Source organism: Diadema antillarum, unplaced genomic scaffold (genome assembly GCF_040938485.1).
Source record: "Diadema antillarum isolate AM-2024a unplaced genomic scaffold, OU_Dant_1.0 seq00000447_RagTag, whole genome shotgun sequence".
In the NCBI taxonomy this organism is placed as follows: Eukaryota; Metazoa; Echinodermata; class Echinoidea; order Diadematoida; family Diadematidae; genus Diadema; species Diadema antillarum.
This window is the reverse complement of record NW_027271421.1, coordinates 961,965-988,278: the sequence shown is the minus strand read 5'-3', so window position 1 is coordinate 988,278 and position 26,314 is coordinate 961,965. Positions and strand designations below refer to the sequence as shown.

Here is a 26,314-nt window from a genome sequence, read left to right as displayed (position 1 = left end):
GTTCAAATCTTTCTATCAGCTGGGTTTTGATCGCCATGCAAATTGTGTTGTTGAGGTGAGTACAACATTTTTGATTTTAGATACTCATATGATTTCTCTTCATAATGAAGCAGCAATCTAGATTGTAAGTTAAAGGGGATGGCTAGTAACTGATCAGTGGGAATCGACTTGGCAACCAGTGTCTCACATAGCACAGCTCATGATGATTTATGTGTGTCTTGTCATGAGTACAGAGTCTAAAATGACAAACTCTTCTTTATAGTTATTCATGTTTGCTATTTTTGTATTGTAGCACATAAACTTGTCATTGTTCCATGTACTATGACATGTCACTATGATAAGATGAACAGAATTAGATTTTCTGTCCTGATTGGTGCCAGAATCGGTCATATGCAGACTCTGTTGCAAGCAGGGAGGTGGGAAGAGAGCATTTGAACTATATTTCTGTTAGCTGATTATTTCCTCAAGTCAATTATTGACATGAACTGGATGCCAAGTCTTAACACACAGTGCAGGGTGTTACAGACCAATATTTCTCCCACTTAATGAGCCCCATATGGTTTCTTGCAAGTACGTTTACAACAAAATGTCTCAAAGTTCTTTTCTCTCAATGTAGGACAAAAAATACTGATAATCAAGTGGACATATGGGTTTGTAACACTCTGTAGTATACATGCTACCATTATATTGATGTTCTGATTCACATGTTGATAACAATAACTAGTAGCAACTCCATTGTATGATAAATGACTGGTTTATTTGTTCTTGAACACATGTTATTTCTGTAATTTTGGATCCATTGTTGCTGAGTAGAGTATCAAGTATTCAGTTATTTCCCTTGGATTTGCATTTCTTTGATTATGTGAAGTTCTACATGCATTGCATAGAATAAGTAGCAGATTTTTTAAAGTTAGAGAAATTGTTGCAAATTCTTTCAGCATCATGAAGTAATGAATTGAATTAAAGAGTTTAGGATATTAAAGAAGAAAGTTTGATGGGTACTAAATCTTGTTCTCTGTTTATCCAAAGCAAAAAATGGCTTCCTTCCTTTAATGCACAAGATCCATACTAATGTTACTTTTCACATTTCTAACCCTGAGACTTCTTAATTAACCACCTGTTCTTCATCTAACTATGGATGAAATATACCCAATTCATTGAGAGGGGGAAAATGTTTTGTATAGGAATGCTGTTCCCTCCCAGGCTGTTTCTTCTTGTCTGTGAGCACCTTGCATGATATGATGACCCACAGGCATGCTTAATGCTGATGTATTCAACAACGCCCAAGCCGACAACCTACCCTGTGTGTATCGTGGTGTACTTAAACTCCATGATGAGGTATGGAGGCAGGATGAATGCACAACTTGTACCTGTACCAATGCTACCACAACCTGCCAGATTGACTCCTGTCAGGTCCCAAAATGCAAAGAACCTATTACTGTCCCTGGAGAATGTTGTCCCCGCTGCCCTCTTGGTGAGTTACTGTCTTCTAGCAAGATGGTCTCGTTCATCATCTTGCCCTCCTCCCGCATCCTGTTGAATCCTGGCCAGTTTCCTTCATCCTGTGCCCTTGTCTCTTTCCCATGGAAGCATGAATCTACCCGTTGCCCTCTACCACCTTGTAATCGCCGTTTTTCAAAGTCCAACCCCGACTCCTTCAAACCTGTCCTTTTACAGCATGTGTGCTTTATTTTCATTTTTCATTCTGTGGAAGCCTCCTGAAAACTCCCCATGTTTTCCCTTACAGCAGTGTCTTGATTTGAACATTCGCCCAATTCCTCAGGGCCTGTCATTCCCCATGCTCAAACCAACTTTTGTTGTCTCCTAAAGATGTATTGTTCCTGAAGTGTACTTAGTTCATGATTTTCATCTTCTGTTTTCTAGCCTTTTCTGTTAGGACAGAGAGGCATCGTTCTTGCCACAGTGTCATCCTTCCTTTGCTTTCATGATTAGATGGTAATCAAAGGCTATATATATAGAGAGAATCTGTCAGGGAGGCGACAGATCCTTTCTCACTTCCTGCAAGCTACGTATGCCTTATTCTCATAGTTGGACATCTGGACATTAGATGAAATTATCTTCTTCACTGCCATAGTTGTCTTTCAATTTCAATGTAGCGATCAGCTACGGTCCATCTTAACATTTCTGAAAGTTACAAGAAACAATTTGTATAGATGAGGTATAAGAACATATATCAATGTTCTGAAAGCAGACACTTTTGTTGTCTGTTGCTGTATCACCTCGTAGATTAGTACACTACTGTGCATGCACAGCATTCACAACATTTCACACTCAAGCTCTGCACATGAACTGTACAGACAAGCCTTTTGTGTTCACTCCAGCTATACTGAAGTGATACATACCCCAACATAAGAATACCTCCGTCACCTTCTAATCCCTTCCACTCACCCATTAGCTGACTTCATATCTCTGCTGTATGACTTTGCCCCAAAGCTTCAAAACACCAGTCTACCTATTCCTCTATTTTCCTGTATACTCCTTCATCATCATATTGAAACAGGGATGATTAGTGATGTCTGTGTTCTCTCTACTTTCCCAGATTGTGGCAGATCTGATAGTATTGATTAGTGAAGTATGGTATCCTGCCTACTAGTTTTCCAGTTGGTTGCCCTATTTGTTGATGCGATATCTAATCCACTTCTATCCAAAATATCAGCCACCACCCTTTGCCGAGTAACTGATTCCTTGAAGTCATCCTAACAGAGCATGCCTCTATTGTCTCTCTCTTTGCCATCCTCAGCCACAGAGTAGAGAGATCGACTCATTTGTTATTAACTTTTTACTGTAAGACAAGGAAGGAGGTTATGTGCCCTCGAATGGATTATCTTTTAAGTGTGATGTTAACCCTTACTATCCTAATTAATCTTATCACGCAATGAAAAATGTACACATTTGTAACTGTAATTTCATAAACCAAGGGTTTTGTACACCATCAAAATGAGTAGCTCTATAATTGTTCTATGATACCAGCTCTGTAATTGTTCTATAATACCTTGAGAAAAGGCTGTATTATTCTTCAGTATGTTCCAAGGAAGGTCAGTGAAAGAAACTGCTTGTTGATGATGTTTGAACTGCACCAACTTGAATATTTGCCTCGCAGCGGTGACTATCAGAGGTGTGGATGTAACTTTGAGTCTTCCACGTCCCATTACGGAGGGTCAGATGAACGTGGTGCCCCTGAATGTGGACATAGACTATCTACAAAAAAAGTCATCTGATATTGTGGGAAATGGCTTGTGGACGCTCAATGCTTGGGGATCCCTGCGGGCTGATGGCACTGGGCCCGAAATATCCTTTGTGGAACAAGCTCTGTCGCCAATACAGGAAGACACTGTGTTTGCTCGCTCGGCACCTTTCTTCTTTCGCAATGTCCAGTACAATTTGGACATGACAGGGACCCAGTGCTCTGATATCAATTACATTTGTGCACGCATCCGCAAGGGAGATAATCCAGAGCCAGATTACCAATTCAAAGGCAAACCTAGGCAGTCATCTACTTTCTTGGACTGTGTACAACTGGAAGACTGCATCGGTAAGTAGCAAATGTACATTTGTGGGAGTTAGATGTTTTTTTAGCTTGGCAGTAGGAGGCAAGCCCAGTATGTGTTTTCTGTAAGATATAAGTATGAGTTAATGTGATGGGTGAAAAGTGTGGCTGTGTGCTAGCATTCATTTCAATCATCATCATGTCAAATTTCCGTTGCAGGTTTTTAAAGAATTCATTCTAACACTTGGTCCATTTTTTTCCCTTAACCAGCTGTTCATCACTTTCATAAGACAGAACATACCATTATTTTTTATCAAAACGTCTAATTCCATTTTCCATAAATTCAGATAGCTAAAGCAATGTCTACTTGATTTTATCGCTGTGCCTCTGTGCAATGGGATCTAATGGTAACGTCAGTGACCGGCCATTTTTCACCAAGACTTCTCCTTGGAAGTTGTGCCTTGCCCTTCACTTCATTCAAAGGAACCCCCTCCCCAGCAAAGAACATGAAAATTGAAAAATAGAGAGAGTGAGATTAGTAATGGTGGAAGCAGGATTTCTGTAAATGCATCCAGGCTGATGGAGTTTCTTGTTGGCTGAGGGGCAGCGTATTTTAGGTCACTTGCTGTCATGGTGCCTCTTCCTTGTGTAGGAAATATTTATTAGCAGTGTGTCACCAGTTACTCTGAAATGAGCATAGGGGTAGGTTTGTAGAGACAGCACTGTGGATACACTAGTACTTGTTTGAATAGCTGCTGTAAAAAAATAAGGAAAGAAAAAAAGGAGGATTTTTGGAATTTACAGACACAGAGTAGAACATCAGCAATAAACAGGACAATACAGTGACATGAGGGTTTGAACTAGTTATTGAATATTTTGCAGAGAGGTAATGGGCTGAGTTCAAACCTTTTTTTTTTCTACTGTATTTGTGTTCTGATATCCCACCTGTTGGGATATATGTTTTCTAACAATTGAAATAAATGCAATTTAGTCCATGCGCGTTGATAGATTAAAGCAGAAAGGCATACTTTGTTATTAACCCCTCATTAGATGGTGGTGGTATTGAAAACTAGCTTCAATATCCTTGCCAATCTATTGTCATGGGTATTGGTTATTAAATCTGTTGCAAGAAGAAATTTCAGATCACAAATCTTTTTTTTTCTGTTTTTTTGTTTTTGTTGTTCACAAATCTATATCGTACACCATAGGAAGCTGCACTGTAAATAAGATAGTATTATGTTAGTCCAGTTCTGTCCAGTATGGTAGTCCAATTCTGTGCAGTTGAAATGAGATACACATCCTTGTACTTGAGAATTTATGATTCTCTTCACTGAAGTTTTCTTCAGCACTTTGTTGAACGATTGTAGTAAAATTGGAGAATTTCTTGTGTGTATGTAATCAACTGTGCACCAAGTGTTCTTTTCCTCTTCATGAAACTGAAGATCCATGCTTTTGACAGCAAGTTCTCTATGTTTACTATCCTGGGATATTGCAGGTGTCCAGCTGCGGGGACTGACATGGCAATTCCGTGCAAGTGATGTCATTGCGGGAATCCCCAACCCACTGAATGTCACAGCAACAGTGAACTTTGTCGATTCGTCCCGCAATGTTGGTGGAAGGAACTTGTGGCGGCTTGGCATGTATGGCAGTCGCAGTAGTGATGGTAGTGGAGAGAAGTTTAACTATGTGCGGCAGACGCTAAATGAGCGCGAGGGCTCCTTACCCTTGATAAATGCTCGGGATATTGACTTCAGGGAAGCACGAGCGATGTTCGATGTGGCAGCCATTGGGTGTACAGACTTTACGTACATGTGTGGTGAATTTACCAAGGCAGACAACCCAAGTCCAGACTTCAGCTTCTCTGTGTATCCAACAGGAGATGTGAAGGTTATCTGCAAAAGATCGGACTGTCGTGCAGGTGAGTGATTTCTTCATGAAATCTCCATTTGCAGGTGTCTTTCATTTCAGAGTTGGCTAAAATGTGTTGTAAATGTTCCCAAAAATGTTAATTGTTGATGTAGATGTGGGACGAATTATAAAGAATTGTCGCTCAGACTCTAAGGAAATGAAGAGTGTTGCTAATTTGAATGACTGTAGCATACTTCAATGGGAATTCAAAAAGATTGATCACACTTTAATTGATGGTAAAATGGCTTATGGGGTTGTGGTTAGATCTTTAAAAATAACTGGTTAAGTAAGGAAGAACTGAACTGGTCAACTTATGTTGGTAGATACATGTATAGGTCGTATCCTTTGTAATGCTGGTATTGATCATCTCATATTTTCTCAAAATCAGTTGCAAACATCGAGGCAGTTGGTGCTACTCCAGTCAGAGGAAATCTTGTGGCCGGAAGAGCCTCCAATCCAATAGAAATGTTCATCACTGTCAACGGCTCTGGTGTTGGAGTGGCTGGAAGGAATTTATGGACAATGACTGCATTTGGTAGTAGTAGCTCTGCAGGAACTGGTCGCAAATACTCACAAACTTCACAGCTTCTGACACAAGAACAACAGAATAAGATGCTGGAACCTAAGAAAACTATGGAATTGGGCAGAGTTGCGATGGACATAGACATGACAAACTATGACTGCAGGCAAGTTTCGCATGTCTGTGTTACATTTGGCAAGTCACAGGAAGCAACCACAGTATTCCGTATGGTCCCAGTACCCAATGCTGCAGTGCTGACTAAGTGTGTGCCATACCAATGTGCAGGTAAGTCTAAAGAAAACACTGTGATCATGAAGCAGTAGAAAGAAGCATGAAAATGTAGAAAGTGGTTCTAGTGGAAATGACAATTTGAAGTTAAGTGTGCACTCTTTCACAGCACTTGAATCCCAAGGGATCTCATCTACATTCTTTTGTTCTTGTATATTTATGCCTCTGACCCAAACTGTGAAACAATATCCTTATCCAGTGCATGTAGGAGCTATTCAGCCTTGTGATTCCTTTTTTCAATCCATTTTTTGAAGTAATTTTAATGTTCCAGTTCAAAAGTTTCAAGGAAAATGGGCATTTATGGTTTAGACTCTGTGTATTTAGTATCCCAAGAGAGTGTGATGATATTGCGTTCAAATTTTGAGAAGATGTCTCAATATTTCAATGAACTGTTTTTCAAGACATTCCTTCTTGACAGGGCCATAACTTAAAATCTCTATGTAACAATCATATTCACAGTGGCAACGGCAAGATCTCTCACTTGGTCCTATGATGCACCAAGCATTGTTCTGGGCCAAGACAGTTCCGTCACCATCGATGCACAGGTCTCCTTTGTGGACAATGAGGCAAGAGTCTCTGGCCGAAATCTATGGCAAGTGGGGCTGTTTGGTAGTAGGAGCATCAGTGGGATGGGGCAAAGGATTGGAGAACAGACACAGATACTTCGACCAAATGAAGCAGCCACTAGCCTGGGGCCACGGTCAGATGATGGTCTACACACGCTGGATATCTCTGGCATCAGAACAACCTTTGATATGAGCTCCATTGGGTGTGGCGCTTTCCTCTACTTGTGTTTGGAATTTGGACAAACAGCTTATCCAAACCCACCTTTTGAATTTGCCACTGAAAGTGGTGCAGATTCTATCATAAGCTGCAAGCTGCTTCAATGTGAGAATGGTAAGGAATGCTTGATTTGAAAAGAAAAAAGTAATTGGATATTGGCCCATTTACAGGTGTGATGTTATACAAAATGAATAAACATTGGCTTTTCGTTGCAGTATGACAGAGGCGTTCTGCTGTTGTTTCCTTGTTGATGAGCAATAGTTAAAAAGGTCTGAAAATATCAAGGTCATCTGAAAATATATAATAAAAAAGGGCATGAATTGAATCACATCCTTTTGTTAACTTTGTTTCTAATCTGTTGGTGAGGTAAGGACATTGTTAAAATAAAAACCAGTACCAAGTGACATATGTTGATGTGGCACCAACAAATCCATAAGATACATATTCACTTATGTGATGGCTGCAATAATTTGTATACAAATGACAAATTGACAAAATGACATCTTTAAATTGTTTGAATGAAAAAAAAGAGAGAAGCATTTCATATTTTCTTCACTGTTTGGACGTGATGTTTTCTATGTACAGATGTTGTCTTGACCGAACTGGATCTCTCACTGGTTGATGGCAGGGTCTTGGATGCAAGACCTGAAAATCCACTGACACTTTCCTTAGCTGCAACACTGACAGGACCTGGGCTACAAGGAGAAAACCTGTGGGAAGTGTCATTGTTTGGAAGCAGTGAACCAGATGGGCTTGGTCCTCGCTTTGGTGAGATGAGTCAAATTCTGGACAGGTACCAGCAGAGCCAGCCATATCAACCAAATGAGATCCTGGACTTTGGCAACATTGATCTGAACTTTGACATGACATCTCTAGAATGTGCCAGAATCAAACACATTTGTGTGGAATTTGCTAAGAATCCTGACACATCTGTGGCGTTTGTTCTTCAGGCAGCAGATGAGAACACATGGATATCCTGTGTGCCAGTCCCATGTGAAGGTAATCTTGTCAAATTTGTCAAATGTTTCAGGAATGACTTTCCTGTTGTCATATTTCTGGACATGCATACTGAATGTAGCCATTCTCTCATAAAAAAAAGGAAAATAAAGAAATGAAAATTAGAGGAAAACCAAATCATAAAAACTTGTTTTACAGGACTCGTCTTTGCTACCCTATTTTAACTGGGCTATTTGAGACCAAGTTTTTACTGGGAGGGGTCAATTTGACCCCCCCCCCCTTTCAGATCTCGGCCGCCTATCGCGCGATAGCCGCAAATTTTGCCTAAAGACAGAGCTGGATGTCAACTACAAGATTACATGGTCATAGAATAGAAAATTATTGGCTTTCCATTTTTAATGAATTAATTATGCAAATTCATGCATGAAATCATATTTTCACCTATAACTCCATTAAAAAGACTGAAGGATTGCTAAATTTTTGTGTCAGAGTTCCTCAAGACACATCAAACAATTTTCTTGTAAAAGAATAGCACAATCAAAATCAATTTCTTTTGTTTTTTATTGTTTCGTTAATTTCTTATGTATTTTATTGTTTTTTTGACCTTTTGTTTTCTATTGTTTTTTTGCCAAAATTTGTTGCAGGCACTTTTTTAAGCTTATCTACACTAGAATCAATTAATTTGAATGGTTAAAAGTTGATATAATATAATTTGTATCAATTTAATCAAAAAACACAATTTGCATTGGATTTGCACAGAATATCATGAAATTGAGCTCTTTTCGGGTTGATGTGCTTATGCAAAACATTACGTAACTTCAGAACGGTGTACCCGGACGTCGCAAATTTGGTCTCAAAATATTCGGGAGACTTCAATGAAAAAAAGTCATGAAACGACGCGGCAAAACCTTTGCGCGTTGTGGAATCGTGGCACGAAATGTCGAGGGGGGGGTCAATTTGACCCCCCCTTAAAATAGGGTTAATGTATCCAAGTAATAAAGGACAATAAAGATCTCTGAATGTTTGGTGATAATGCATGGACACAAGTTCATTTGTTTTTATTATAGAGTTTGAGACAAAGGCAGCTACAGAAATAATAAGTTTGTTCCTTTTCCATTGTTATCATCAAGTGACTCTTGACTAACTTTGACTGAAACAGCTTCTATGTGTCATATGATGCCAAATATGTGATGACTAGTGCTCTCTCCCTCTTTGACCAACACATTCTGCAGGTGTCATAGCATCAGACCTTAACTGGAGCTACCAGGCCCCGGAAGGCATTGTACTTGGTGCTCCCATTCCAATTCTTCTTGATGCTGAGGTAAATTTCACATCGGTGTCCTCCGACGTGACTGGCAAGAACTTGTGGGCTCTAACCCTCTTTGGCAATACAGTGGAGTCTGGGCGTGGTGACATTATTGGCATTCTGCAGGGTAACATCCTGGGCAACAGGCAAGCTAGCAGAAACCTGCGTGTAGGGGACACCAGTCTACAGTTCAACAATGTTCAAAGCCAGAAGGATCTAAGCAGGATTGGCTGTCTACACCAGGGCTTTCTTTGTCTGCAGTTTGGACGTGGAGCCAACCCTAAACCACCATTCAAACTGCTAACTACCAATGGAGGAGACTCGATAGTTAGCTGCAAGAGAGTTCCTTGCCCAAGTAGTGAGTATCTAATATTTTTGATATTACCTGCTTGTTTCCAATATTCTGCTAGCTTTCTAGAGCAGGTCATCGTTGAAAAATATTGTCACTGATGTACATAACACGTCCATCATCATTTTCCCTGTGAACAAAACTAATAACTATCCAGATCATGGCTATCCCATTTGATATTTAAGTTTTATTTGATCTTCCTCAGTCTGTCCTGGTGACAAAATGATGGAAATCTATTGAAAGAGTTCAACCTAAAACCTTTCCACTTGCATTATCACAGATAAAGACAAATGGAGTGTAGCCCATTTAGCATTGTTCTCATGTCATTGTATTTGTCTTATTTACCAGCTATTGAACTACTGCAAGTTGACACCAACTTCCAGAGTGGCTCACTGATTGAGGGCACTACTAGCAATGAGATCATTGTATCAATGAGTGCAACTAGTGCTCCGAAGTCCAATGGTGTTAGTGGAATAAGCCTGTGGTCAGTCACAGCCTTTGGTAGCCAAAGTCCTGATGGTATTGGTGAGAAAATCAACCCAGTCTCTCAAGTTCTGACAAGTTCTCAGAGCAGCATGGACCTCACTCCTGGTGGAACTATCAACTTTGGTGATGTGTACATTGACTACAGTATGGATGATGTTAACTGCCGGGATATCAGCTACATTTGTTTGCAGTTGGGAAAAAATTCTGGATCAAGCCTTGAATTCACAATTATTGCTGAGGAACAGAATATGATCAGCTGTGAACCAGTCTCTTGCTCAGGTACTTAAATTTTTTACCTTTTCTGTGAATCTTTGTTTGAAGTTACTTGCTAAATATTCTCATAGACTTGCTCAACATACACATTGTATGAATGCTGCTATTAAAAAAAACACATTATTTGAGGTTAAGTAGTATGTCATCATTTTTCCCAGCTATGTTTGTAATGAAATTGATATTTAGTACCAAATAAATAAATGCATGTGGATCTGTAACGTGCATTATGATATGCTAATGAGTTGATCAAACAGAGCTAGAGTGGATGTGTGATGTTACTGTATTCACATTTCTGTACAGATTTCAATAATCCATAACATTTCAAACTTTAATCTTCTTCTGTGAAGGTGTACTTGCTAGAAGCTTGAGTTGGGACTTTCGAGCTGATGAGGTTAGACCAAACCAACTGACTCCGATTACAATTCAGGCAAGTGTGCGCTTTGATGAGAACAGTTCACCTCTCACTGGAGATCGTCTGTGGCAAATGTCACTCTACGGCAGTGAGCTTGATGATGGCTCAGCAGGAACCATAGGCACTCAAACCCAGATTCTTGATGCACAGAATAGTCGAAAACCTTTGAATCCTCAATTTCCCCTGACCTTCAACAATGTGCCTGCCCAGTTTGATGTCAGTTCTATCGGCTGTGGAGACTACCATTACTTGTGTTTGGAGTTCTCAAGAGCAGAGAACTCTGACCCCACCTATGTGTTTGAAGTGGTAGGAGGCGGCAACAAGCTGGTGAACTGCAAACTGCTACTCTGCAACTCTGGTAAGAAGCTTATTTTTTTTTTATGTTGTATTTCATGATGATGGCAAAGCAATTCACTTATAGCACATAATAGAACTCTAATGGTAATACTGTAAAACGTGGAATGTTCGCGTGCATTTTAATTTCTCAAGTGCCAAGATTCGCGAAATTAAAATGCACGTGAAAGTTCATGTCTACACCATATTCATTGAATGCCAGTGGCAGTTCGCAAAAATTTCATTACGCTAAAAAGGCCATCGGCTCCAATTCGCAAAAAAAAATTCATGCTGCGAACATATGTTTTACAGTATTATTTTGCTGGAATAGTTCAAGTGAGGCAGGTATTTGGCAAACAATCCTGCTGACATGATGATCTGTTCTGATTGACATAAACCAGTGCCTATTTTCAATTCTCCTGTATCTGCAGATGTTGTCCTTCAAGGTATGACAACCAACATTGTTGGTAGTGCATCAGTGACAGAGGGTTCGCAGAATTCTGTCAATATCGACACATCAGTCTTGACAAGTGCTGAATCCCGAGCCCTCCAGAGAGGCAGAAATCTGTGGCAACTATCCTCATATCTTACACCAGACCCAAGCTCTCCATTGCAGTACAACATGCAGACACAGGTCCTCAATGCACGGCAGGCTGGGAAGGCCTTAAACCCAGGCTCACCAATAGAGTTTGGGCCAGTCACTGTGGACATTGATCTCACACAGACTTCCTGTCAGGAGGCTGGCTATATCTGTACAGTGCTGACCAAAGGACAGAATCCAAGTGTTGACTTCAATCTCCAGGTTATTCCAGACCGCAGCGCAGTGAAATCCTGCTCAAGACTTCAGTGTAATGGTGAGTTCACGTTTAACGAGTGGCAGAAAACAAATGAAGGAGGTTTTGATGACTGGATTAAATTTTGCACCAATAAAAGTTAAGGGCAATCCATTCTAGTGTTTACTTTCCCTCAAACAGAGTTCTGGTCAGCTTTTGGAAAAACCCGTGATTTTGATGTGGACTGATGTCAGCCCTTTTCACATTACTACCAGACTGATGTTGATACAAATGATTGATCATTCTTAACAGGAGATTAAAAAGGGAAATGTGAAGATCCTTCTAGAGATCTTTTAGAAACTGAGATGATCATATCACAACCTCCAAATCAAAAAGTTTGGTTGTGACTCGTACCACCGTTGCTGGAAAAAAGATTGAAACCTGTCACCTCGTATCCCTCCCATTAATATACGCATCAGTGGCTTGTAGAAGAGCAAAGAAAGAGATAATGAAAAAGGTTCCCAAAGCAAGTTGGATTTTGTGGACCTTTTTCATTATCTCTTTATTTGCTCTTCTACAAGCCATTGATGCGTATATGAATGATCTCATTAAGAGACTGTTGATGCATTGTGATGCTTGATGATTTGTGTGCCTTGCTTTACGAGGGAAATAAACCTTGGCATTAAGACATGATTTGCTTGCCCTCTCCTAGGTGTTCGTCTTCTGAAAAACATGGATTGGACATATGAAGCAGTGGGTACTGTTCCCGGTCAGCCTACCCCAATATCCATCACTGCAAATCTTCTCCCATCATCAGACAGTCGAGACATAAGTGGAAGAAATCTTTGGGAGATGGGAATTTATGGAAGCAGAAATTCTGATGGTTCTGGGGAAAAATTCAATTACCAGGATCAAATCTTGGACTCCACACAAGCAGGCATGTCCTTGGATGGAGACAGCCCTCTCTTCTTTGATGGTGTCCAAACAACATTTGATGTGGGATCTGTGGGCTGTACAGACTTTCAGTACCTTTGTATTGATTTCAAGAAAGGAACCAATCCGTCAGCAGATTTCACCTTTCAGATTGGCAACACCGAGGATGACACTATTACATCTTGTAAAAGGATGTCCTGTGACTCAAGTAAGATATTGTTTTCATTGGATTGTGATTGTATTGTGAGTTGGCAAAATGCAACTATTTCTAAATTTCCATTGTGTAAATTCCTTCGTGAGAAAGTATGTTGAGTCAAATCCCATTTACATTTGATGTGAAATTGACAAGAACATAAAAAATTTATTCATGTTCTCAACTGAAATAATTACTACCACAAAACGGCTAAGTATTAATGACCTATGACATTTTCTGTTATTGCAGATGCTATAGTAACTGCCTTGCAACCTACACTTGGATCTGATGCTGTTCTCATTGAGGGTCTTTCTAGAAATGGATTAAGTGTCGACCTGCGAGCCCTAACCAGCCCAGAGTCGACGCCTATATTTGGTGACAGACTGTAATGTGGATATGGAAGGTGTTTCATGTGACGACACCAGTTACTTATGTTTCCAGATGCGGCGCAACCCAACGGCAACCTTGAGCTTCAACCTGCAAGGAACACGTGATGATTCCTCCCTCATTGGCTGCTCAGATATGAGTTCTCAATGTCAAGGTATTTACTTATATTAACTGCCCTGTAGATAACTTTACAAAATTAGAGATATCCCCCCCCCCCCAACTCTGAGAAGGTCAGCAAAATAATACAGCTTTTATTGATCGTCAACTTTCTCTATTAGTGATCTTGATACGGTAGCTTAAACACGACCAAATTGGTATAAATATTGTAAAAATATGACTTTTTCCAGTAGAAAACATGCAATGTTCAAATTACCATTGCAGAGATTTTAAAAAATCTGATTAATTGTCTCATTTAACTTAACAATGAGAATTATATATTTATATATATATGTTTATGTCTTCTGCATCTATAGGTGTCATTGCGGCTGGGATTGACTGGAGCTATGATGAATCCACACCCCAAATGTTGTCTATTGCTGCTACAGTTGATGTCACAGAAAACAGTCGCAACCTCGATGGTGAAAGGCTTTGGACCTTAGGAGTATTTGGTAGCACCAATGCTGATGGAAGGGGGAGCAGACTTGGCTACCAACCTCAAATTCTAAATGCATTTAACCAGGCCAGGACAGTGATGCCCCCGAGACCAATTACTTTCAGGAATATTGAGACACCCTTTAACATTGACCAACTAGGCTGTAGCAGTGCATATCAATTCCTGTGTCTAGAATTTATGAAAGCAAGCAACCCACGTCCAGAATTCTCTTTCAAGACTCTTCAAGGTGGAGACTCCCTGGTGTCATGCAAACAGAGAGAGTGCAGAGGTATGGAATTAGCTTTGATTTCATCATTGTGATGTACATCCTGTGCATCACCTTGACATATGTCACATGACACTTGACACATGTCCCTATAATTTCTTCGAGCTAGATCTTGCGACACTGTACTAGTCAAAATTTTAGAAGTGCAGTGTCGTAGAATCAACAGGTATAAAATTCAAGTGCTTCATTAAGTCTTGGGAAGTCAAAAAAAGAAAGAAAACAGCTTTTGTGAAGGGTTGTGACATTATAATGAATATTTCTTAATTTCCAGCTGTCTTCGGAAAGTTCCAAATGAGCAATATCAGTGACTTGTCTGATTATTCTTTCATTCATCCAGGGGTCATTATAACCAACCAGGAGACGACTCCACGGGGCTTCAGCCTGAAGGAGGGAGAGCCAGTCAATCAGATCTTCCTTACAACTGTTGTCTCAACGTCTAGAGAGGGTGGCACTGTTACTGGAGACCAGCTTTGGCGCCTTGGCTTTTATGGCAGCCAAACCCCTGATGGATCTGGAACAAGCGTGGGTTACCAGGAACAAATCCTGCCTTTTTATGAGGCAGACCAGGATCTTCGTAGACCAGGAGATACCTTGGAATTTACTAATCTGGATACCAACTTTGATATGACAAATATAGCATGTGCACAAGTACCATTCATGTGTACAGTTCTCTCCAAGAATCCACAAGCATCTGATGACTTCACTCTGACTACTCAGCCCAATGACGATGTTTTGACAAGCTGCTTTCCTGTACCAGCTGATGCTTGCAGAGGTGAGCTACAGTCAGATTTAGAAAAAGAAAAAAAATAGAATGAAGAATAATGCAAAAACTATAATGAAGACAAATTTTCTTCTGAGGGGCCCACATCCTACAAGCTTTGTCTTTAGTGTGTCCCTCCATTTTTGGGATTGTGCATATTGTTTACTTACTTCTAATCACTTGAGTTTTATGACTATGTTTAATTATTGGTGCTACAATCATTGTACATTCTTTTCATCCTACATAGTTTTACATACCTCATTTTCTGTTAACAAAAAAAGAAGATGATGTCTATATGTTCTTGTAGAAAAATGAAATAAACATGGAATTGAAATTGAAATTGAAAAAACAAGTTAAAGTGGACTAGTTGCCATAGGTTTATTAGTTATGTCATCCATTGCTCATGGCCACATGCTAAAAGCAGAGAATGATGTGTCTGTATTCACACAGGAGTCATTGTGACTGACATGGAATGGGAGTACACATCAAGTCGCCCTAACCCAGGTCAGCCAGACACCCTGGAAATCGACTTGTCCGTAGACTCTCTTGAAACTGCCTCCAGCATTAGTGGCAGACGCTTATGGAGAGTAGGAATCTTTGGTAGTCGAAACGAAGATGGTCGTGGACAAAGACTCAACAATGCTTTCCAGATCTTGAACACTTTCCAAGCAAGGAAAGACCTTGTTAGGGGACAGACGATGAGGATAGATAACATCAGAACAAGATTTGATCTCTCAGACATTAATTGTGAGAGTGGCTACAGGTACCTCTGCTTGGAGTTTGCTCAGAGTTTGAGGCCTGTGCCAGGATTTGAGTTCACTACAAGTTCTGGGGGAAACACCATGGTCAGATGCAAATCCACAGAATGTGATCGAGGTATTGAAAAATCTTCTATGTATTTGTGATATGTGTGTGTGTGTGTGTTCATAAGAAGAAGAAAAAAAAACTGTATATATACATATATGTATTAATCTAAGTGTGCTAAAAACATGAAACACATGTAAGATGAACAAAATCAAAATATGATGGTTGTGGTAGAAGTCATACAGTCTTGCGCCTGTGATGTGAAGTATGTGGAATGAAATGCTCAGGATCTGATCAGATTGTAATTTCTGAAGGCTTCTACTAGTAACTTACACATGAATTGGGGCCATTTCATGAAGAATGTATTTGCTGAGAGAAGTAAATGCACACTTTTTATCTTCCAGGTGTCAAACTGGTTGACTTAGAGACTGTCCCTGATACCAACTACCAGACAGTGGTGCTCAATAGACGCAACAACATTTTGCAGTTCAGCATGCTTGCTGCCCCTGCTGATGATACAGCATCTGTGCGTGGCACCAATCTGTGGGAACTAGCTGTCTGGGGCAGTAACAACCCTCTTGGGGAGGGACCAAGATATCACGAGACGACTGCCTACAACCTTAACACCTATCAGAGAAGTGTGCCTCTCAACCGGGGCAATTTGATGCAGTTTGGCACTGTGGAAACGTCTTTTGACATGACAGGATTGACCTGTGAACAAGTCCAGTACATTTGCGCTCGTCTACAAAGAGATCCAAACTCTGTTCCCAGTTTTGACCTATCCGGTGTGCCACGTGACCGAGTGCTAACTGAATGCTTCACAGTCAGATGTGCAGGTACAGTACATATCAGTTGAAATAGATATAAAACACTGCTTCTCTCTTATAAGGATTTTTTTTTCTCACTGTGAGTACATGTTGTGTAAGGGTGTTCTTATAGTTTCAAGAGGGATTGTCCTTGTGTATTAAAGTCTAATTGTATTATTCATGCCAGTAACTAATCAAGGTAAGACATTATTTCACAACTATAGGATCACACACAAATTCTTGGTAGATAAGCAGCTGGTATGAGTACTGGGTCATTGTTAGAGATTTTCCGTTGTTGTTGACTACTGAACTTTCTGACCACTCATCTCAATGGTTTTTAGATTATCAGTGAAAAGAATAGCAATACTAAAATTGTGTGTTACAGTCTTCAAATTTCTTACCATCTTGGCTTTTACTGCTCATTTCAGGAGTGGAGATTGATCAGACTAGTGTGTCTGTGTCCGGCCAGAGCCTGACTGATGGCAGTGATGAAGTGGTCTTCAGTGTCACCCTCCAGTCTAACCCAGAGAGTGCTGATGCCACACAGGAAAATATGTGGCAAGTTGCTGCCTACTTGACCAGCACTCCACAGCTGAGTGATGATACAAAGAAACAACTCCTCTCCAGTCAAGTCTTGTCTCCAAGGCAGTCCAGCCAGGCCATCTTCCCAGGCTCACGTAGTGGCCTTTATGATTTACGGACAAATGTAGACCGTGAAACACTAGATTGTTCCGCTACCAACTACCTTTGTGTGCAGCTCAACCGGTCATCGTTGGCTGATGACAGTTTTACTTTCACGGGCTCTAGACCCGACTCTCTCACCTCTTGTGAACGCCTCTATTGTGCAAGAAAGAGTAAGTGGGGTGTAACATGGTTTGGCAACAAGATCCAGAAGAGGAATAATTTTCCAGCCCTCTGGATTCTCTGGGTGAACTTCTTCCCAATCCATCTGTTCCCAGCATGTTGTCATACAAGGAGTTGTTGCATGTCAATTCCAATATCACCCACACCTATACATAGTTACCCAGAGAAATTTCTTCTGTGCCATAATATTACAGGTTCAACAAATGAAGAGTGTTAACTGCATGCTTATACAGTGTAATGCATGATAGTGGGGATTGTTCATGAGAGCAGTCTCTGAAAAGCAAGGCAGAGAGAGAATGAACTAATCCGGACTGTCAGTAACCATATAAAATGTCACACTTTCTTGATTTCTCTTTTTCTCTCTCACAAAACCTCTGTGGACCATTAGCCAGTGCACAGCTGACAGTAAGTTACAAAGTCAATTTTTTTTTCTACACTCTGAAATGGGTTGTTTTCTTGTGCTCAGTAAATGAATAGTAGGAATATTTATGAAGTGGAGCATTATATAGTTGAGATTTAAAAACTTCTTGTTTGATTATTTTGTAGCATGTTTTTAAAAAAAAAGTAAAGAGTATCAGGAATAATTCAAACCAAGATGGTTGCACCTCTATTCTAAGAGCATCAGTCTCTTCAGATCATTAGTATGTCATAATTTGACAGAATGATGCATTTTTCCCATTGAGTGTGTATCTGTGTGTAAAGTTCAACTTGATTGAGCTTTGCAAATCATGTATGCAAAGAGATCCAGGATCCAGGTCCAAGAGAGCATTATTATATCCCTAGAAAACTGTAGACAAGTACTTTTCTTTTTTTTTCTCTGAAATTTGAACTCTGCCCTTACTTCCATTTTGAAAGATACATGCTCAATCAATTTTAATGCGCTGCCTCAAAATGTACCGAAGACATTTTTTCTGTGCCAAATTGAATGTAGAAAAAAAAATTTTCAGAAAATTTTGTGGATGGTTAAATTGTAAGTCTTATACAATATATGTGTGTGTATTGATAGAAGTATCTTCTCTTTCAACTTGCATGTGTTCTGGCTGTTGTTTGTTTTGAAAGTCAAGTTGTTGAATGATGTATATGAAGGTTTTCTTGATGAACATCTAATGTGCTTCTGATCCTTCACCAAACCTACAGGCTGGAGAAGGGCCCAGAGGAGATAAGGGACAAAAGGGAGAACCTGGAGAGGCCGACATAAACAGTGCTGTAAGTAAATGTCTTAAAGAGAGTGGTATACCGTAGTTTTAATAGAAGTTTGCCTGATGTGTCAAACAAGGGATTGAACCAAAGGGTGGGAAATTTTCGCTGCCTTTCTGTTCAGGGATAGAACGATTGGTGGAAGACTCAAAGTACTTCACCCTATTGCGGCCATGGTTCATAGACACTTTTGACATCTTATGCAGTGTACAGGATGATTTTATCAAAAGAGTAATCAATTATCACAAAATGCTGTTGACTTAGTAATTTCATGAAAAAAACAATCATTCAACTCATTTTTCATTTGAATGATTTAAAACTGTTAATTGAAGGCAAACAAGATTCAAAGAAGATTGAGAACTCAGTTTGTCACAGATTAAACTGGATTGAATTCTTCATGATTCACTGCCAGCCTGTTATGAAACTCCTTTGTTATTTATTTCACTTCAACAGAACTTCCCACCTGGTATTCCTGGACCAGTTGGCCCACCAGGACCATCTGTACGTATATCTTACAGACATAATCCTGAACTTGTGTGCCAACAATCTTTGTGTGTGTGTGTGTGTGTGTGTGTGTGTTTTATATATATTTTTTCTGCTCAGTGATTTTAATAATGAAAAGGGATAATCCTGGTTATGATCACAAATTTAAGTTCAAAGATGTATCAGCGATAATTGTGTGAACATTAATTGCACTTGTAATAATTATCAATATTCATTTACAGGCCAAAGTGGTTACAAGTTGTTAGGTTGTCATTACTGACACTGATTCAGTTACCAGTATTTCTGTGTGTATGTGCTTGTGTGTGTGTGTGTGTGTGTGTGTGTGTGTGTGTGTGTGTGTGTGTGGTGGTGTTTTGTTTTTTGTTTTTTGGATATTTCAATCTTATGGATATCCACGTTAAAAAAGAAAAGGATACAACTGTATATATCTGCTAACATGGATGAAAAAAAAAAATGTTGATGTTATGATGAATGCTGAGCAATCGGTCAAAATTTCAAGATTTGAAGGCATAGTAGTGCAGTGATACAGAGAAAAAGAAATATTAGGTGAGGATAAGGTAATTGGTTGAACTGTTCTGTAAGCTTATATTTCCTCACCACTGTTATCTGTGTACAGGGTGCCCAAGGACCACCTGGAAACTCTGGACCCAAAGGACCCCCAGGACCAAGGGTAAGCTTATATTCATATTGCAGACATATACCAAGTCTCTCTGAATACATGAATATCTGTTCCTAATGGGACAAGAGAAAAACAGTCTCCCTAATTTCGAATTCTTTTTTGCACATAACATTTAATGTATCACACATTTTTTTTTTCCAGATTGCTTTTGTTTACATGTACCTCCCTAATTTTGATGTTATATGGCAGCCCAGAATTTTTTTTTTTTTTTTTTTTTTTTTTTTGTTCAAAGGGAAGTCGATTATGCTCATTTAACATAGGTTGGTTGAATTGTTACATGGAGATTATTGTAGTGATATGCATTTTGTCATCTTGTCGTTGTTGTAGAAGATGTGATAGAGCTGTGACTGACTGGTATGTATGTTGCTCATGAGTCTGATTATATTTCTCCTCTCTGTAAATCTGTTGTAGGGATTCCCTGGTATGGATGGAATGCCCGGTTTGCCAGGTACCCCTGGACCCCCTGGTCCACCAGGCAAGGCTGGTACCCTCGTTGCTTCTGCACAAACCAGTCAGTACAAGGGACCTCAGCTTCCAGGCTATGCTTATCCACAGGCTCAGGCAGCTGTAAGCTTCATCTTTCCTTCTTTTCATTTTTTAGCATTCTTAATACAATGCACCATTTTTCTTGATTTTATTTGAGGTGTCATAATACATCATTAAGACTCTTGTCAAATGTCTTCTGAAGACTAAAATTAAATTGTTTTGTAAGACTGACATGCAATAATATTTCATTTCAATTTATGTCTGCACTATTATACATGTGAAAAGGAAGAAGATTTTTGATAAAAAGACTAAATTCTCAGGTGTTCTTCCATGCACACAAGTAATTCTGCATGCCTGTACTACTGGAATGATGTGTACTTTGTTTGCAGTGTGATTATGAAAGAAAAGTCAAAATAATCCCCAATAGTCTGGGTAATCCCCAATTTTGCTATGTATGCTTCCTCTGACAGGGCAACCCTGGACCCCGTGGCCCACCTGGACCACCAGGATCAAGAGTAAGTTGCCAGATATTTGTTGTCTTCTTTGAGTAAGAGACCTTCATGAGAAATATCATTTGTATGATATGTGGTAACCTCTCTGAACATTGACATGTTTCATTTACATGTATGAATGTGTACAATTTGAAAACAGAAATGTATCATAATATGTTGTGAGCTTTTCATTGCTATCAGTAAGACTGCATTTGTAATTACTGATTACTTAATTACTTAAATATAAAAATGGGAAATTGTCATCTTAATATTCAGTGAAGTGCAGTAACCCTTGGTGTCTACAGAGCACAAATGAGCAAAGTGATTGCGGTATCCCTACTCTTAAGAATCCAGATATATTTGAAATGCCCAAGGTTCTTGTACACAGTAGGTCAAATAATGGTTACTGAATAGATACAAGGTAGATTATGTTCACTGGCAAATTAAATTCCAGATATCACCAGTGCAAGCAATGCTTGTATTTCAGTTTGAAGGGGAACTATGTGAAGTCTTGAATATTTTGAATACAAGAGTATGTCTTTGTAGTAAAGTAAATTTGCAGCTGCAAGCATGACATGTCTGGGAGTTTCCTTGCCTTATACCCACAGGGACCTCAGGGATTGACTGGACCCGCAGGACCCGCTGGAGAGCCTGGATCTCCTGTAAGTTGGCCTAACTCAAAAGAGATTTCTGGATTTCCACTTATCTCTCTGACCTGTACTCTTTTGTCCCTAATTTCAAGCTATTTAGTATTTTCATCTTCTCTTGCTTATCTGGACCTCCTGTAAATCAGATGATAAGTTAATGGTACATGTCTTCAATGTAGCTGTATGGAAGAGCAGTGTTACTGTGAATGCAGACATTATGACATTTAGTCTGTCTTGTGAAGACAGAGATGAGATTATCATGGATGAAAGAGATTTGGTACTTGTAGCTGATATTTCCCTTGACTGCAAGACAAGTTAAATTAAATGATGACATCAATTGCATTCATGCTCAGTTTCTATGAGGATGTCATAACTTAAATTGAGGTTTCTCAGGGATATAACTTCTTAGACCTGCAATAAGTATTTGAATGTTCTTACAATGGTACCTAAATCTTCAGTTGAAAGACACCCATTCACTCGTCTTGTTATCTGCATTTACAGGGAAATTCTGGACCTCCTGGACCCCCAGGTTTACCTGGACGCCCTGGATCAGATGTGAGTAGCTTGTCATTACTCTATCAGACATACTACAGTTTGATTGGAGACACAAGGCCTTGAGGTTTATTTCATTTGTCATGTCGGAGCTGTGGAGATCAAATCACTGGGTTGGTTTGCCCTTCAGTTACCTCATGCCGACTGCTAAAGATTTCTGAAGAACTAATTTCAAAATGTCTTTAAACTTCAATCAGCAATTTGGTACAATGAATTAATGTCATTCGACATTCAAGGTCTTCACGAAGGTTATGAATATTATGAAGAAAATGAAATGATTTCAGATTATAATGATGTAACTACCATTCCACCCTAACTTGGTATGTAAATGTGTTATTGCTATTTCAGGGAGATGATGGATCCCCCGGTGCCGCTGGACAGCGTGGACCTGCAGGAACCCCAGTGAGTATCACATAAATGCCAGTATACCAACATCACCATCTCATTTAGGCCAAATATTCAAGTGGCCAAATGTGTGTGTGTCTGTGTATGTTTTGTGTCTGTTCATTGATGGTGCACTACTTATTTATTTATTTATTCTTAGAGTAAAAAATGAGGAATCATGCAAAACTGCTAGTTCTTTTGTGCATTTTGTGCCAAACTGATTGTGCTTTTCCATTTCTTACAGTGTACATACTTAAATGATACTATGACACAGTGACTTACAGTGTACATACTTTAATGATACTATGGAGTATAGACAAAATGGAACTGTGAAGTATAGACCAAATAAAAATAGTTTCAATTTTCTCCTCTCCAACATCATGGTATGTCACCATAGGACTAAATGGAATGGATTGACACAACCACTGTCTGTATGTTTTCATTTAGGGTGCCCGAGGAAACCCAGGTTTACCAGGAGCCCCAGGAATGAAGGGACATCAGGTAAGAAGTTCTTGTTGGTGCGTTACTGGTGTTAGGATATAGTGTACCTGATTCATTTTAAGAAAAATTATGTGATGAATGCTTAGTTTTATGGTTGTGTATTTGGTTTATCTTATAGGCAGACACCATTATACTACTTTCACTTAACTCCAGCAAAGAAATTCCCGCCTTAATTCCAAATTTTGCAGGACTTGGATCCCATGTTTGTTGTGACTGTGAAAGGAAACAGTAATAAACATGTCATGCATATTAATATGAGCTACAACTAGGTCAAGTTAGGAGGAATTATGAAATGCTGATGAAAAAAGCTTGGTCAGGTTAGGCAAGTGCCTAGGCACAAAACCAGAATTGTTAATAGAAGATATCTTCATTTGTTTAAATTGTTGTTTTGTGTCTTGTAACAAACTTAAAGTGGACACAATGTCCTGTGTCTCATGTCTTAACTGTGTTTCAGTTTCCCTTTCAAAATAGAAAGAAGATTTAATGTCCACATGTGATTCTGTGTGTTTTGATAATGGTAGGGTCTGCCTGGACTCTCAGGAATGAAGGGAGAGAGGGGAGAGACTGGTGACCGAGGAAATGATGGAAGCCCAGGTGCTGCAGGCCCTCCTGGACCCTCTGTAAGTATTTCTTGAAACTCTCATTTGCCTTTTGAAATGATAAGGAACAATTCAAGGATAAAATAATGCCTTTGTAATGCACAATCCTTCTTTGCAATTCTGATATATGAATTTCATTGAATGTTGATGGTAATGCGAGATACAATTTTTATGTGCGAACTCTTTGGAGAAAGTAAAGCAAGAAATAAGTTGTGCCCTGTAAGGAAAGATAAACAACTCTTGTAAGTAATGAAAGTAAGTTTGTCAATAATGTTGACAAAATGAGTTGAAATTGATATTGCCTGCCATTGCCAATTGAAGTTTGGCATAAAAATTTGAACCTATGACCATGAACAAGAGAGGTTTCTATGGTGTGAGCAACATGAAACTTGCTGAAAAGATAACTGTAAGCAGGATTGAGTGAACCTTGATGAGCTCAGTTTTTTGTTTATTGTGTTTGTGATGTAGGGAGCTCCTGGACCCCAAGGAGAGCGTGGCCGAACTGGACCAGCTGGACCACAGGTAACTCAGTTTACCCATATTTCTGTCTTCTCAACTTGTCAACCCATGACAAATGCCTTGCCTGTAGATATTAATGAATTGAAACATACTCACTTGAAGAGAATCATATCTAGAGATAGTGATATAACATGGACCATGAAGTTTTTCAAGAAGATGGTGAAACATGAAATGCTGGGCATATGCATGTAAACTCAAACATTTATTGTAATAAATTCTTCAGTAATCCCGTTTCAAACCCAAAACAAAAACTTTATCATTGTTCAAAGAAGCGAAGATACTGGTATTCAAGTGCTCCCTTTTTAAAGAGAAGTTTCATGGTGAGGCACCAAGTGATAAATGCATTTTCACCCATTTCTTTGCCAGGGAGACCGTGGTGCTGATGGTGCAACTGGATCACAAGGACCCCCAGGCTCTACTGGACCTCCTGGTGTTCCTGGCATGCCTGGAATTGCTGGTGCTAAGGTGATTTTTTTTTTTGTTCGTTTGTTTTCTGTGTTCTTTTTTTGAAAATGATTTTAAGTTAGATCTTAATCTTGAAATGCATTTGATAATTATCATTATTGGATATGAATACATTAAATAACTGTCTTTTAATGCTCTTCACATTATTAGGGAGATGCTGGATCACCTGGTGCACGTGGAGCCCCAGGTCTTCAAGGAGCCCGTGGAGAGCGTGGAGCTGAGGGAGCACAGGGACAGACTGGACCCCCTGTAAGCCACCTCACTTTATCCAATGCCCTCTTCTCCTCCCCCCCCCCTAAAAAAAACCCAACAACAACAAAACAAACAACCAACTATATAATTTGTGAATGCATGCATGCGTATCATAAGATATTTTGGCAAGGTGATGCTTTGAGAAAGAGAGAAGTGTATAAAGTGTAATACTAATGTTTGATATACCCAAAGTTTTCTAAATCAACTGTTTGCTAAATCAACATGGGATTATTTGATCCTTGCATTTAAATATTACCACCTAAATGACTCAGCTTGCTTATACTGTTCTTATTTGGCCTGATGTCTGCAGGGAGTCCCAGGCCGAGATGGATCTAATGGAGCCAAAGGATCAGCCGGACCCCCAGGAGCTCAAGGTTCACCCGGATTCCCTGGTGCCCGTGGACCTCCAGTAAGCTTAACCCTGACAGAATTTTTAGTCAAGTTATAGTTAAAATTGCCATTATCTGAAACATTTTTTTCTTTTTTGTTTTTTTTTCTGGTTGTAGATGAGGCACAACTCATATTTCTGGTCGAATTTTTATGGCAAAATTGAAATCAAACTTGATTTCTCTAGACACAGAGTTGATAGTGGGGCAATAATAAAATCTTTTAATATATATATATATATATATATATATATATATTTATATAAATATATATATATATATACATATATATATATATTATAACATTTTAATGGCAGTATTCACCATTTGCAGATGAAACAATAATCCAGCCTTAGTGCTTCAAAATAGTTCTAAAATGTGAGTTACGGATAGAAACAACCTATTAAAAAGTTTGGATCAGGATAATCAATGTTGTGTATCGTTAGATATACAAAATGTGAACAATATTTACAAAAAAATTGTTTCTAGAATAAACTATTTACATTTATGGTTTGTTTAGAAAAAAAGGGATATCTCATTATATTCTAGGCATTATTGCAATTTTTTTTATGATAGGATGTTTTGTGATGCAACTGACCTGCACATATGCATCAAATGTGATAACTGGAACATTAAAAAAAAAAAAAAACATTGCTACAAATGGTAAACAATACTAAAACAAGATTTTTTTGAACACTTTTTGATAGTACACATCATTTTTCTATCACACCCAACTAGGGACCTGCTGGTAGCCCTGGCCCAGCTGGATCTAAGGGAGACCAAGGTAATGCTGGAGCCCCAGGAGCCCAAGGAGAGACTGGACCAATTGGACCCCGTGTATGTTGACGACTTCTCTTTTAACTTAAAGTTCCCCTACTGACAATAACCTGTTAAGATATATGTGACCCGCGCCAACAGTTCAGGCAAAAGTCGCAAGAGCAAATTCCCTCCTGGGTGGGGTACAAAGATTTTGACTATAATTTTTGGCGATTTTGGATTTCTGCAGAATTAGAATCTTTGATATGTTTTCTACATCTTCACTAAATTCCATAGCATATGACTAAGTTTTTCCTATCAAAAATGGAATTTTAAATGCCCTATGTTAGATCGCAGTTTCGATCTTCTTTCGAA

The 26,314-nt window shown here is 39.2% G+C and overlaps 1 protein-coding gene across 1 annotated transcript in view; it reads left to right on the top strand.

Moving 5' to 3' along the window:
• Positions 1–235: 235 nt before the first annotated feature.
• Positions 236–26,314, top strand: part of LOC139732799 (uncharacterized) — a 49,945-nt gene continuing 23,866 nt past the window's right edge. Inside the window, 33 exon segments of the mRNA XM_071643642.1 lie at positions 236–1,474; positions 3,122–3,553; positions 5,004–5,426; positions 5,805–6,221; positions 6,684–7,121; positions 7,593–8,006; positions 9,197–9,628; positions 9,968–10,384; positions 10,726–11,148; positions 11,555–11,977; positions 12,609–13,037; positions 13,272–13,407; positions 13,409–13,563; positions 13,883–14,290; positions 14,625–15,059; positions 15,498–15,923; positions 16,256–16,687; positions 17,086–17,522; positions 18,659–18,727; positions 19,172–19,219; positions 19,839–19,892; positions 20,313–20,468; positions 20,858–20,902; positions 21,487–21,540; positions 22,027–22,080; positions 22,426–22,479; positions 22,909–22,962; positions 23,484–23,582; positions 24,030–24,083; positions 24,447–24,545; positions 24,696–24,794; positions 25,108–25,206; positions 25,922–26,020. Coding sequence (XP_071499743.1) covers positions 1,255–1,474; positions 3,122–3,553; positions 5,004–5,426; positions 5,805–6,221; positions 6,684–7,121; positions 7,593–8,006; positions 9,197–9,628; positions 9,968–10,384; positions 10,726–11,148; positions 11,555–11,977; positions 12,609–13,037; positions 13,272–13,407; positions 13,409–13,563; positions 13,883–14,290; positions 14,625–15,059; positions 15,498–15,923; positions 16,256–16,687; positions 17,086–17,522; positions 18,659–18,727; positions 19,172–19,219; positions 19,839–19,892; positions 20,313–20,468; positions 20,858–20,902; positions 21,487–21,540; positions 22,027–22,080; positions 22,426–22,479; positions 22,909–22,962; positions 23,484–23,582; positions 24,030–24,083; positions 24,447–24,545; positions 24,696–24,794; positions 25,108–25,206; positions 25,922–26,020 — 8,034 coding nt within the window. The 5' untranslated portion in view covers positions 236–1,254.